The sequence below is a fragment of the Marmota marmota genome, unplaced genomic scaffold (genome assembly GCF_001458135.2).
Source record: "Marmota marmota marmota unplaced genomic scaffold, marMar, whole genome shotgun sequence".
Classification (NCBI taxonomy): domain Eukaryota; kingdom Metazoa; phylum Chordata; class Mammalia; order Rodentia; family Sciuridae; genus Marmota; species Marmota marmota.
This window is the reverse complement of record NW_026000026.1, coordinates 10,130,742-10,145,103: the sequence shown is the minus strand read 5'-3', so window position 1 is coordinate 10,145,103 and position 14,362 is coordinate 10,130,742. Positions and strand designations below refer to the sequence as shown.

At 45.5% G+C, this 14,362-nt stretch overlaps 1 protein-coding gene across 13 annotated transcripts in view; it reads left to right on the top strand.

Annotated features, from left to right (window-relative positions):
* The window catches only part of Bcas1 (brain enriched myelin associated protein 1), a 95,879-nt gene that overhangs the window by 54,802 nt on the left and 26,715 nt on the right, over positions 1-14,362 (top strand). For 10 of the 13 annotated variants that reach the window (XM_048810852.1, XM_048810849.1, XM_048810854.1 and 7 more), the window contains 2 exons: positions 2,995-3,207; positions 12,275-12,316. In XM_048810852.1, coding sequence (XP_048666809.1) covers positions 2,995-3,207; positions 12,275-12,316 — 255 coding nt within the window. The remainder of the gene's footprint in view (positions 1-2,994; positions 3,208-12,274; positions 12,317-14,362) is intronic. The other 3 variants (XM_048810856.1, XM_048810859.1, XM_048810861.1) reach the window with 1 other exon arrangement.

The window sequence follows — 14,362 nt, the reverse complement described above, 5'->3', positions numbered from 1 at the left end:
TTTTCATTTTCATTTTAAATCTGGTAATCCCATTCATGAGATTGCCTCTGAAAACATGGTTAGAGTTTTTGTAGCCTTTCCCATAATGCAAACAAAGACTATTAATTTGGCTAATGAACATTTGGATGGACACCATTTGAGGAACTTCTTTGGGACATAAGGAAATGAGTGGGCAGTGATGAAAAGATGAATGGACATTAGAGTCAGGAAGCTGGATACAGCCGCATCCTGTGAGTACCTCACTCTGGCCTCTTTCATTTAGTTAGTCAGTGAGTAAACATCAGTTTGGTGCCAGGATTTGGTCCCAAGTGGAGCTAGGGTGTCATAGAGATCAAGACCCTCTCTCCCTCAAGGGGCTCAAAGTCTAGCAGGGGAGATGCAGAGTCAACCAACGGTTACACAAGTGCATTAGAGGCGTTATGTTACAACCGGATACAGTGGTGCACGCCTGTAATCACAGTGTCTTGGGAGGCTGAGGCAGGAGGATCACAAGTTCAAAGCCAACCTCAGCACTTTAGCGAGGCCCTAACAATTTAGCAAGACACTGTCTCAAAATTAAAAAGGGCTGGGGATGTGGCTCAGTGATTAAGAGCCCCTGGATTCAATTCTAGGTACCAAAAAAGAAAAAAAGAAAGAATTATCATGTTACTATCATGCCCATGGTCTCTGGGTGCACCCAGCAGGAGGAGAGGGGCACCTCCCAGGGAAGCCCCTCAGGGTAGACGTGTTGCTCAGCCACCCTCCCATCGTCAGCTCCTGCGTGAAGGTTTCTGGACAAGCTCTCCTCACCACATTTCTCCCAGTGGAATTTAATACCACAGACACACTGTGAATCCGCTTATGTTCTGGGACCCTTTGCATGGCCACAGACCCTGTTAATGTCCAATCTTGATGATCACCCCCAAGAAAAGGGGTCCCCTTGACAGAGGGGCTAGGGCAGATCCTCCCTGTGATTTCCAGCCACCTCCAGGCCAAAGCAACCATCCCTTCCTGAGTAAAGCCCTCCTGGTTGTCACATGTGGCTGCAATTCTTGCTTTAAGTGTTTGGAAGTGCTTTCTTTTGTCTTTTGGTGGCACCGATCCTCCTACTCCTCCAGCACTTTTCCCACTTGAAATTTCATACCTGTGGAATTATTTATTCACTGTTGTTCTCTCCAAGAGGACGCGTAGCCCTGGTACTCCGCATACGCCATGGCTCGTGGAAAGCACGGAATGTGTTTGTCAATGAATAGATGATATTTCCTAATATTTTTCTGAAAAAAGAAAACAAGCTGCTTAGGAGATGGGTGGGTGCTTTCCCTTGAATTTAACGGCCAGTTAGGGCTAAAATAGTACCAGGGGCCCAAGCACATTTGAAGCATTCTTAATACTGAATCGTAATCGCGAGTTCACTCTCTATAAAATGCAGAAGTTATTTTAAATTCTAGCATTATGCACTTTGCATATCTTGAATGGAACTGGGTTATCCTAGTACCATTTCTACGCTCTACTCCTTTGTCTTGATTTGATCTTAGAGTTTGCTCAGTAAACAACTCAGAACCTGGGCGAGATGTCACATCCTGCACCAGATAGTGGATTCGTGTTACTGAACACACCCTTCAGGGAGCCCACGTGCTGTGTGTGAGCCCAGGGACAAGGTCAGCAGTCCAGACATGAGGCCAGGCTACACACCTGGTCCAGTGGATCTCGGGCTTTGCTTTCCTTATCTGAAAATTTAAATACTGTGCCAGATGGACTTTAAGACTCGGTCCAGTACCAAAAATACTATGAAACTTCCTGTATTTGTCCACACCCCATTTTCAACGCCAGACTATTTTTTCTTTTAGTCAGAAAATGTAGTTGAAGATACGACAGCCCTGGGAATTTAAGAGGGTTGAGTCACAAATCGCCCCAGATCCAAAATCATAAAGTGAAGCTGCTTAGGGTGGAGAAGTCAGGTCAGATCAACCTGGTATTAGAGTTTTTAATGCCAGTATTCATTCGTGTCCAGAAAAAAAAAAATGTGACCATCATTCTTTATCCAGTGACTCAACGGGAGACAGAGCATAGGAATTAATAGCACCTCCCTGCAGATATCAGATATCTTAGGACCAGACTTTAACACAGTCATGTGGGGAGAAAGAGAGAGATAGGGAGGGTGCGAGGAAGATGAGCAAGAAGAGAGGACAGAGTGGGAGGAAGGAGGAGGAGGAGGAGGAGAGAGTAAGGGGAGGGAGGAGAGAGGAAGAGGGAAGAGGGAGGAGGAAAGGGGAGAGAGGGAGGAGAGGGAGGGAGGAGGGAAAGGGAGCGAGAGGGAGGAGGGAAAGAACCAGAGATGAGGGGAAGGGGAAGAGGTTAGGAGGGAGAGAGGGAGTTGGGACAAAAGGAGTGACATTGAAGATGTTTCCACTGTGGAGCACGGGGCTGGACCTAAAAGCAGAGAATTCCTTCGTGGACACATGCAGTTCAAAACCCCTTCACCAAGCTCAATCCAGCTGCCTTATACCTCAGAGCTGGATTGTGATCTCCAAAGTGGAGCGCGGGAAAGGAATTTCAGAAGTTCTATTGAATTATATTTATCGTCACCCTTCCTTAACTTTCCATTTGGATTAGTAAACCCACTTATGATGAAAGAATATTTCTCAAAAAATGTGCGTGCACTGGGGTGTGTGAAGTGTGTCCCAAGGAGAAGATGATCAAAAGCACTTGGAGCCAGCGCAAAATCCTAGCAGCAAAGTGTCCCTTCCCGCTACCCCTAGAGTCACTCACAGAAGCTACATGAATGATCCTCTGGTTGTTTTCCAAAAGAAAAATATATATATCTCAAATTTCTTCGAGATTTTTAATTCATATTAAAAAATATGAATTAAAAAATTCATATTCACAGTCGAAATTTGGAAAATACAGAAAATTATAAAAAAAAAAATATTACCATTATGTACCACCTGAGCCCAGGGGTACAAAGAAGAGATCTTTCATTTTTGAATCCTCACCCGCTTTTTTAAAACTCTTCAGGATGCTGAGAAGTCACCCACCACTTCGGCCAACCTCAAGTCAGACAAAACCAACTTCACACCCCAGGAGACCCCGGGGACAGCCAGGAGCCCTAAAGGCTGCAGCCCTTCAGGTGCCGTGCAGTCCGTGACCGGGCCTGAAACCTCCAAGGAAGGCGGCAAGGAGAAGTCAGGACCCACCTCTCTGCCTCTGGGCAAACTGTTTTGGAAAAAGGTAAGTTGGATTTTAAAAGTTTGCAGAGTCCTTGGGGCTAAGATGACTTGAGAATCTATTTCTATTGGTCCAGTTGCTGTACTCAACCAAGTATAGCAGCTCTCCTCCTCCTCCTCCCCTCCTCCTCCCCTCCTCCTCCTCTCCTCCTCCTCTCCTCCTCCTCCCCTTCTCCTACCTTCCTCCTCCTCCTCCTCCTCCTCCTCCTCCTCCCTTCTGCTTTCCTCTCCAATGCGACTCCACTTGCCATTGAACCAAGGACCCTGCTATACTCCCAGGAAGAATGAAATGCCTATCGTGTTTATGAACAGGTGTTTCGTGGGAAAGAAACTGAAATGAACAAGTAGAATTTCTCATTCTTTGAATGACTTGGCTTCCTGAGAAAGGGTTGTGGTCTTCCATGGTTTTGTGAACCTTCTGGGATGTCGAGTTATCCTGCCTGTCCTGGTGGATAAATGGCCTCCGTGTCATCCCTTCCCATTCAGCTAGAGTCAGTCATCAGGAGCCACTCTCCTTTGAGAAAGCCAGTATGTCCACCAGGTCACCACCAGGGCAAGCGCAGACTGTTTTCTGGGGCAGGAAAAGTCAAACCACTATCTGATAGTTTCCCCTTCTGAAATTAACGTGCGGGAGGTATGTGCTCTGCCAGGAAGTGGTGGGTGGGGCTGAGTAGTCCCCAGAGCCACTCCTGACTCACTGTGCTCAGCAGGCCCCAGCTGCCACACATGTCCAGGACACTCCTTCCTGGCTTAAATTCGGCCAAAAGATAAGCAAGAAGTTGGTGGGGGGTGGAAATTCATAGAGCCGAGAAAACCCAACTTAGCAGTTTCGTTAAAACATCTGTGCCACTTGGCAAACTGTGCAGAGCAGATGACAGATCCAGATGTCACTGTGGCGTCGGTTTCACCCTATTGTCCAGAATCCAGCTGGACTTCGGAGCGTCTTTCCAGTCTGTTTCCTGTTGTACAGAAATCTTCCTTCCAGGTTCTTCTCAGAACACAGAGTCCAATAATTCATGGAAACCTTGGAAGAGGTCAACTGACCTTCTGTTCCCATCCTTCTTTCTCCCTAATCACCATTACTTATTTTTAAAAGTCTTTTACTAGCAACATAATGTAGGGAACAATTTCTGATGTGTTAAATGCATATATTAGGGACAAGAGAGATGACCTCAGTGACCCATGTTTGTACATTTAATTAAATAATTATCATCTATCCATTCATATCTGTGTGTGTACATGTGTACCTATGTGTATATGTGTACATACACACACGTGTATGGGGGAAATAAAGGTAGCAGATTAAACTTGGGATTTAACATGCATTTTTGCTCAGGGCGAGAATAAATGTATTTAGTTTTAAAAGGAACAATTAAAGGAAAGTGTTATATAATAATGGCAATTATATTAAGTACTGGCCCTTCAAGAAGCACGCACCAAGGCAGAAGTAACATCCTAGAGGTTTCTTAAAGGAAATTGCCTGTGATGGCTCGCGGAGGGTGCAGGGGAGCTGGAGAGCGCTGAGCCCAGGTGAGGGCTGACACCTGCGGTGGATGAGAAGGCAGGAGAGAGCGGGCTGGACGGAGGGTGGTGCATCTTGGCCCAACCAAGGAATCCGACAGTCTGACTGCCCACATGGAGAGTCCACCCTAGCCAGATGGCTCAGTGTGCCACCGTACTCCGTCACTGACAGAAGCCACCAGGGGAACTCGGCTCGGCTTTAGCAGCGGGTGCTGCAGTCGTGCCAGGGCAAGGCTGTCCCTGCGTGTGAGCCCGAGCAGCACACTTGGTGGCGCAACAGACCACACATGCTGGACAGCAGACGCCGCAGGTGATGGACCGAGGACCAAGAGTCATGCGTTTGGACAGACCTGGCTTTGAGCGCCAGTTCACCTCTCCGGCTTCCCTTACTTGTGAAATGCAAATTAGAGCAGCACCCACATCTTAGAAATAAATCGAGAGGACATGCTGCAGCCAAACCCAAGTCCGCCTGCCACAGAAGCAGCTAAGGGCAGCCGCTGTCTGTGCCTGTCGCAATGTCACAGGAGGGTGAAACTCCACCTGCCAACAGCTCCATCCTGTGATGCCCAATGGGGAAGCCGCTAAGCTCCCTCTGCGTACCTTCTCGACCAGTCTCCCCACGGGAAGCCATCCTCAGGACAACATGAATTCATCTCCCAGCCAAGGACCTTATCATGCTGGCTGCCTTTGGCACCTTTATTCAGTGGATTATTAAACCTCGTGAACTTAAGAGGAATTAAAACCAAATCACTGCTATCCTGACTTCCCTCTCTGACCCAGTCAGATGGAAATGTTCTGTAAGGGAGGAAAAGAGGGAAGTTTCACTTATCTACAGCCTTTCAGATGCCCCCCTGTGCCCGGGCTTTTGTGCCAGCTGGTGCGGAGGGCGAGGCGAAGACAGTTGCAGTGAGAAAAGCCGCTGGCCCTCCCAGAGCCCTGTTCCTGTGGGACAGGGCCATTCCTGTAGGGATCAGACCCAGGGCCTTTGCTTTCTCTTCTTTAAATTAGAAATACCATCATGATAAAATCAGCCTTGTGCAGATCTTGAAAAACACAAAGGAAAACTCTAGACAACTTGCACATTTTCACTAATAGCCAACCCTACCCTCTTCCTTCTCTTGCTTTTAATTGAGAAGCTTTTAAATATGTTTCCAAGTCTGTGGCCATGAACTTCAGAAATAGATTTTTTTCTCTCCAGAACAGGCTGTAGGGATGAAAGTATTAGTCATTTTGATTTTGTGGTCCTGATTGCTGAAGAAGTACTTAATATAAAATTTAAAAAAAACAAAAATAGCCTTTGATGAAATTAATTTTAAATTAAATTGTACTTTCAAAAAAACTGTTTAATATCCAGTGACCTGGACTAAATATGCCCATGATTGCTCTGGGTCAACTGAGCTGTCACTAGCTGGCTGGTCTTACAAGTTATTTAAACTTTTTGGCTTTCCTTTTCCTCATCTGTTGAATGAAAGGGTTGAGATAAATAATCATGAAATTCTTTTTTAAAAAAAAATTATAGTTGAAGATGGACAGCATGCCTTTATTTGTTTAGTGTTTTATGCAGTGCTAGGGATCAAACCCAGTGCCTCACACATACTAGGCAAGCACTCTGCCAATGAACTACAGCCCCAGCCTATGAACCTCTTATATGTAGCAAATCAGAAAAAAAATGGACCGTGCAGCCCTGGGAAAAATTACTTGACCTGAGCTCCTGTTTTCTTATTTGTAAAATGAGAACTTAGTTTATCTTGCAATGTGGTAATAAGAAACCAGAAACTGTACACACACAGCACCTGAGACCATGTGGCTTCCCACCCTCAGTGCATAGTGACCATAGGAATGGATGGCTCTCTGTCACTCAGACGTGCGATGTATTTGGAGGAGCATGATAAACACACATTTGTGTGTACATCTGCACATGTAATTAGTGTCTGGAATATCTTCAAAATAGCCCTCCCCTGCCTTCTCCTGGGGGGCAAATACTGAAGTGGAACAGTAATGTGGGTCCTAAAATCACCCAGATACACTTTCGAATCTCAGTCCCAGGCCCCTGGCTGCTTGAAAGTGGCAGATGGCTGACCTCCTAGGGCCTCGGACTCCTCCACCACAGACCCTATCAGTGTCAGCTACCTCTCGTAATCACTGGGAGGCCAAGGGACTGGGATTCTGTGAGCATAGCTCCATTCCACCCAGGGAAGTTTGCAGTCCAGTGTAAACTGCAGTGAACAGGGTACAAAAGCTTGGGGTCTGGCAAAGGGCGCAGTCAGTGCAGGTTGAAGTAAGCTTAGAGATCCCAGGCGCTGCTCTGAGTCACCTGGGCTAGGTGTTCAAGCAGACCGGTAAACCTTCCTGGGGGATTCTGGTTAGGAAGCCTGGGTGTGTGGCTGGGGAGGCACAGGAGCACCTACATGGAGGGCTGAACACTTTGGGTTTTATAGGAAGAGTCTCAAGCCCACTTTGAAACAAGCAGACCCAGAACAGCTGTCACATGATGGAAAGGATGCTTAGAGGAGACCCACCAGCAGCAGGATCTGCTGACCTTAGTGCCACCACGCGAATGTATTTTAAAGAAACTTCCTTTTAAGAACTGAATGCACTTTCAAAGAAGAGGAGTCCTTGTCATTCAAGTTCATGGTCATAGGTTATGCGCCATTTAGCTTCTCTTTCTTAGCAGCATACGGGTCTAAGCAGGATCCTGTAGATTGCACAGTGCAACTTTTATTATTGCTAATGAAGCTGGGCTGTCTATAGATTCCCCAGGCAATAGCCAGATGCCAGTTCATTGAAGGAGACTGACAGTGATTCTGTTGTGACACCTGAATATCAGTCTTACACTGTGCTTCTTGTCCACCCCAAGAGGTCCAGGACCTGAAAAATGCCCTCAATCTAAAAGCCTGGACCTCACCTGGAATCATTCTGTTCTCTCGCTTACACTGCAGAGAGCTGCTTCCTTGATGTCCAGTTCTTCTTCCTGTCTCAGCAGTTCCCTTCCAAACCCAGTCATAGTGCAGAATCCTGAAGACTGCTGAAGTTTATTTTGTACATATAAAGAACTTAGCACAGTGAGTCTCCTTAGCACAGCGTCTCTCCTCTCTCCTCCTCTTCGGAGGTTACCCACCTCCATGCGCTCACTGGCAGTGGAAATAACAAATAGAAATCTGCTCTCCTGACTCCCCCACCCCATAGGCTTCCTCTGACCTGTCAGAGAAAGGGGAGAGGACGTCACCCAGACCTTCATTTGTTACCGTGGACTGAACGTGGAAGCCGCTCTGAGACAAATAGAGGCAGAACAGGAGATCCAGGCTTGGCTCAGAGACCCAGCTCCATGGGGGTGCAGTGGTGCCTGAGTCAGCTTTCGGGAGAAGCAGAGAACCAGCTGAGACCTCAACAGGGAAGGAAGACGCTAGGGTGGGAGCAAAAGCTTCTAGATGCTGGAACAGAGCCTGGAGGTGAAGGGCAGTCTGCATCCACCTTGACTGCTGACCTGGAGCACACGGGAAGCACGGAACCCACAGTTAATTGACACCTAGCCCAAGAGCGTGGGTTGCCATCATTACCTTTGTTAATAGAAGACTGTCTTCCTCCGTTCTCTCCAGTGGTGTCTAAAGTATGCTAATCCAGTGCAGGGGTGCAAGCCCCTGAAGGGGGTCCATTAAGGAGGAAAACAACGCAGCACGGAGCTCTCTGGAATCTGCTCTTAATCCTGTTGACTTTTTTTTCTTTTGTTCAGTGATTTGGACAATGTCATAAAACACACTGCTCAAGTTTACAGCTGGGTGGGCTCATTAAGGCAGCCCAAAATATACACAGTAAAGATCTCCAAACACTGCCACATTGGGCTCCGGTTAATGTGACCTGGCATTTTTTATTTATACGGGTCAATGTGCCATTGTACTATAAAGAGTGAGTCACCAAGATTGTAACTGAGACCCACATCCTTCCCTACCCCATGCCAACTAGAACCTGAAGCAGTGTTAAAAAATATCTGTTCATGAGGATTCCAGGAGCAAACATACTTCTGGCCTGAGCAGACTTTAGGACTTTCCAAAACAACATAGAATTAATCAAGAAAAGTCTTAAGGAAGTGTAACAAACCTAGCTGATGTCACTTCTTCCCAGCATTCATAACAATTGCTACCATTAGTTGAATCCATACTATGTGCAAGCACTCACTATGCTAAGTGCTTCATATGTACAAACACCAGCAGTCTTCAGGATTCATAAATAAATCATGCCCCACATCCTGTGCAGGAATCCAAGACAGATGACTGTGAGTCAGTCTGGGCTGCCATATGTCTCTGCCCCCAGCCACACCACTGCCATCAGAGACACCAAGGAAAAGATGCATGACAACTCTCCCCCACCCCCATCACCCCTGTGGGGCCTCAGCAGCCAGCCAGCAGTTCACCTGCCATTTGCAAGGTAGCAGGAAGAAAGCACACCCCCAGCTCCCGCTCAGCTCTGGGGAAAGCCCCCTGCAGCCACTCAGGCCCCAGAGTGACACCATGTAGAAGATCCATCCTTGGCCCTCTCTTCCCAGACAACTCAACAGCAGCTGAGCTGGACTGAGTGGCCACCAGCCATCAGCTGCCCTGGAGGTGATGGGTTCACCTACAGTTCTAATTTCCACAGGTGAATTCTGCTTCTGGGGCTGATTTCTTGAAATTTTTCTTTCTGTTCTACTTCATATACTCTGGTTTCTAGAAGAGTCTATAGAAACCTGATATTAACAAGCATTTAATTATAGACACTACTCGAGTCCCCACCCATACAACACAACTTCCAGACTCTCTAGCCCCATGTAAACGGGGTATTCTTGTAAGGCCCAGGAGGACTGTGTGGGCTGGACCCAGCCAGCATCTCACTCTGTTTCTGCATGGCTTTCCCCTGAATGAGCTGGGGATTTATTCCTGAAACAACGCATGACCACTAACAGGCTAATAATCAGCTCAGAGAGGAGTGATTACTAAAACCAGGTCACACAGTTGAAACTCTGAACTTGGACCTGACTCTACAGTCGCCATGTACCAGTCGCCATGTAGCATACTTCCTCAGACCAGCCACATGCTAACCGGTGACCAGAACCTGGACTCTCTCTACATGAACTGCATGTGTCAATCACTGCTCACATGCAGCCTGCTCCTGGAGCCCTATTTGCAAATGTACAAAAAGTTCAAAACAATTTGGGGCAGTTCTTGGAGAGAGCCCTAGAAAACATTTCGCTGGCTACACAGTACAGTTATCTCCTTTTTCCATTCTATTCCTGTCCTTCTGGTGATGTCAAGAAGAATGTCCCTTCTTGATATTAACAAGCATTTACCACTGTGTTAGCACTTGCTGGGCTCCCTTTTCACAGAGACTTAAACCTTATTAGTGTTTGCTTCATTCATTGTATTTATTTTAATATGTATTATATACATATTATTATTATAGTAAATGGTATTACATTTGAAAAAGAAAGTTTCTTATGATTACATAAAGTTTCTTATGATTCTTATGATTTCTTTTGTGTTACCGTTTAGCTTCTTATTATCACAGTCAATGGTACACATTGACTGTAATAATAAGAAGCTATACAAGAAGCAACAGTAATATTAATGTGATACCATTTACTGTAATAATAAGAAACTTTCTTTTCAAATATATTTAAGTAAATCTATGGTTAATGTATAGAAAATATCAAATAAACTGGTGACACAAGAACAAGTCAAAGATTAGAACATGCTATGAAAATTATTGCACTTGGTAGATGCTCACGCAGACAAATTCACAAATAAGGAACTTTTGCTGGTAGTATAACTTTTAAAAATATTTGTTTGGAACAGGCAATATTTGTAAGGCCAGTTTTCAAAACAGCAGAAAGATTTGGCAGTCTGAAAACATAACGAAGATCAAGGAAACTTGAGTGTTCAGATCGAGCTCCTTCTATTCCCATCTGTCACCTGCTCCAGGTTCCCAGTGCCTTCAAGAATACAGTGAGAAATCAAAATCCAGGGACTTTCCAGACAAGGAAACCACAGACACAAAGAAGTCTCAGTACAACTGGATAGGACAGGAAGGAGGGTTGAAACCCTCCCTGGTCTATTTTTAGATAGTAAGAGGGTTTTTCTCAGTCTAACGTAGATGGTCTATTTATTCCTGAAACTTCTGTGGGTCAGGCTTGAGGAGGTTCCCCTTTTGAAATAGCATTTGATTCTTTACCTGTGCATCGTGTTCGACAGCGCGCAATCAGGGTACAGTTCCAAGAAAGCAGAGCTCCTCCCAAATTCCTTCTGCATGTGCTATCATTTTCTGACAGTCGGAAGCTTCCAGAAATGTTACAGTCCTTTCATGGACACCTTTTTTACCCAGGCAAACACACACAAAAAAGTACATATTTTCATCCTTAAAGTCATGTTGGCAAGAGAGAAACTTAGCTTCTGGAAACACTGCTTCCCCTTTTTTAGCTGTTTAGCCTGAACAAGTGACTTTGCCCCTCTGTGCTGTTCTTGCAGTACTGTGCAAAGGGGCCCTCAGTACTTGCTATTTGGAGGCACTTTGAGGGGTAGTGGAAGCAAGGTGCCACTGTGAAAGACATCGGTAAATACCGCTTCCCTTGCGTGGCTCACACTGCACCTGTTACAGGGGAGGGCGGGTCTTGTACCAGCAGAGATGCAAGGAAGAGTTCTTGCCCTGGAATAAAGAGGAGAGGTGCAGAAGGTCTATGAACACCCTGCAGTTATATAAAAAGTACTTTGTTTATGGGAAGAGAGTCCAGATCTACTCATTTGAGTATCGAATTGGTCTGAAGCCACTAACACTCTCCTCCAAAAAAGTTTGAGGACAACCCAAGGAAAGAGGCAAAGATGACATCGACATTGGAGCTTCAGAATAGAGCTGAGATATTAGGACAGCACAGGAGATGCAGAATTACTCCAGGGAGTGCAACTCTGTGGAGTTGGATGGGTCAGACCCCCGCCCTCTGGCTCTCCCGGGAGTGTTTGAACTTCAGCACGATGACACTGGCCCAGATCAAGGGCTGATGTAAGAAGTGGCCTCCAATGCCATGGTCAGGAAAAGGCTGAGGACCTGCTTGTGACAGGACAGTCATGAGAACCTGAGGATCGTGGGTGCACTTCTCAGCCTACTGCTAGAATATTCCCCAAGCAGCTTGTTTGTTTTTACCTAACACTGACTATAGATTGAGAGATTTAATAATGGTTCCCTCTTATCATCAGCTACTAGAAAACGTGAAGGCCAACGCGTGGCTTTCCCCCAGGCAAGGCTTTGTGGCTTTGTCTTCCGTGGCAGCCCCTCTCTGTGTTCCATTTGGGCCTGGCTGTGTCTGCAAGTTGTTTGCATTTTAAAATGCACAACTTGTATTATCTTGTTATACTGTTTGCACTTGTCATTGTCTTCCAAGTTCTTTGGGGAACAAGGTCTAGATGAGCATTTCAACATCAGAGAACTGCCAGCCCAAAGAGCCCTTTGCTTTTGTGTAATTTATTTTTTTTGGGGGGGAGGGGAGTGGTAACATCTTGATTCTCACATTTGTTTTTATCTTCCTTTAGTCAGTTAAAGAGGATTCAGTCACCCCAGGTGCAGAAGAAAATGTAAGTGAGGCATTCAATGACAGAATCATCCCCCTCTCGGCTTGGGCATGTTGGACCATTGGGCTTTTCCAACCCTGGGATCCTGTGTTCTGGCATGCTCCAGGTATAATCATCCGCTCTGGACTCTTTCACCCTGTCTTGTGACTAGGGGCCAAAGGGGAACAACACTGGATGAATTTTTGTAACTCCCATTGAATTGATGCAAAATAATTGCAGGAGGAAAGCATGCTGCTTCATCATTTGTTATCATTTAGGGGTGAAAGAGTCTACAGCACGTAGGAATGGCTTGGCACTTCCATAAGGGATAATGACGCTGCATCTTCTGCTTCTGCCTTGACTGCTTCTTCACCTTCATCTTCATGGTGATCCTGATTCTTACTAATTTGGGTTGGTACCCAGGACAGGCAGTTGCCTCAAGCAGGAGAACCTCTTGCAGCTGTAGAAGCTGGTCTCAGTTGGAGAGGGGACTCCGTGGGTCTGCATCTGACAGACAGGGGACGCTCTACCTTTAACCAAGGTCAGATACTCCTGGCCTCAAAAGATACTCAAAATTTTCAAGATAGTACATTCATGTCCAAAGAAATAGTGTCACATGCAGTGCCACGGTGGTGGTGGTGGGGTATGTGTGTGTGTGTGTGTATTATTAAAAAAAAAAAAAAAAAAAAAAACATTTTCCAGGGAGATTAATAAATGGGCCCCATGAGTTTCAGGCCCAAGAGAGCTGCTCTCATTCCTGAAGGAAGCACGGTCTTTGGATAATCTTATAAGTGAGGATAAGTGAATCCACAGCTCCTTAAGGTAGAAACAAAACATCTTCATTTTGCCAAAGCAAAAGATGTTTGGATCCTTCTGGTGTCTCCTGTTCACTGCCATGAATAGTGTGCATTTTCATTTTTATCGAGTTACTGGAACTGAACAGATGATGAGAATCCAAATACATTCCAGAAATGCTATCCATGATATGGAAGGGAAATTAGAATGGCTGTTATGACTCTCTTGAGGAGAAAATCTTTTCAATCTGCTCGTTTTTGTTGTGTATTGCTCCCTTTCTCAATCCTTTCCTTCTTTTATTTCTTGAACCAAACTGAGGAGCTTAGCAAAGCTCAGGCTTCTCATGATTCCAGAAAGTTCTCATGAATTTATTGGCTATTTCCTAGAGAGTCAAAGTCTCTAGACCTTCAGGAACCTACAACGAGGAAGCCCACAGGTCTTCTCCCCATGAAGTTTAAATGTTAAAGTTTCAGGTTGAATTTGGAGCCTTGGTTAGCACTGAGGTTCTGAGTTTCTGAAGAGAAGCTTCTGTGGGGGATGTTTAGTGTAGCTGCCCACCTCGGGATGTCTGCAGTAGCTCAGATGCTAAAATGCAGAGTTGATCTGGTTTCATTTTCTAGTAGGAAGCTTGAAATGGTAATATAAATGTGAATTAAAACATAAATTCTGAATACCAAAAGACAGCACAAAAGTTGGTCAGGATATGAAAAAAAGCAAATTAGTTTCCTAAGAAAACAAAGAAGCATCAAAAAGAGTGTTTAATGTGCTTAGCCCTAGAACTTACTTTTTTATTTTTAAAGCTCAATATTTCATCTACTGCCCCTCTCCCAGAGGGAGTGAAGTAAATAGTTGTCATATCTGGGCCCCATCATCTCCAGGTGGTGATAAGAACATTACCAGCACTTCATGATTTGGGGAAGAATCAGGAGAGATAAGGCATGTATTGTGCTCCCCTCACTACCCAAATCTCAGGAAGCACTCAGAAATTTAGGCATCAGCAAACTATAGCTCCTGGGCAAGTCCAGGCCAGTACCTGTTTTGAACAGCCAGTGAGCCAAGAATGGCTTTTACATTTTTGAATGGTTTGAAAAAAATGGAAAGAATAACATTTCATGACGTGTGGAAACTATAATTCAAATCTCAGTGTGTGCTGATAATGTTTTATTAGGTCACGGCCAGACTCACTCCTACCACGTCACCTGTGGCTGCTTTGCTGTTAGGGCAGCAGAGCTGGGGAGACCATGCTAGCGGCAGGACCTTTTGCAAGAAAGCTGG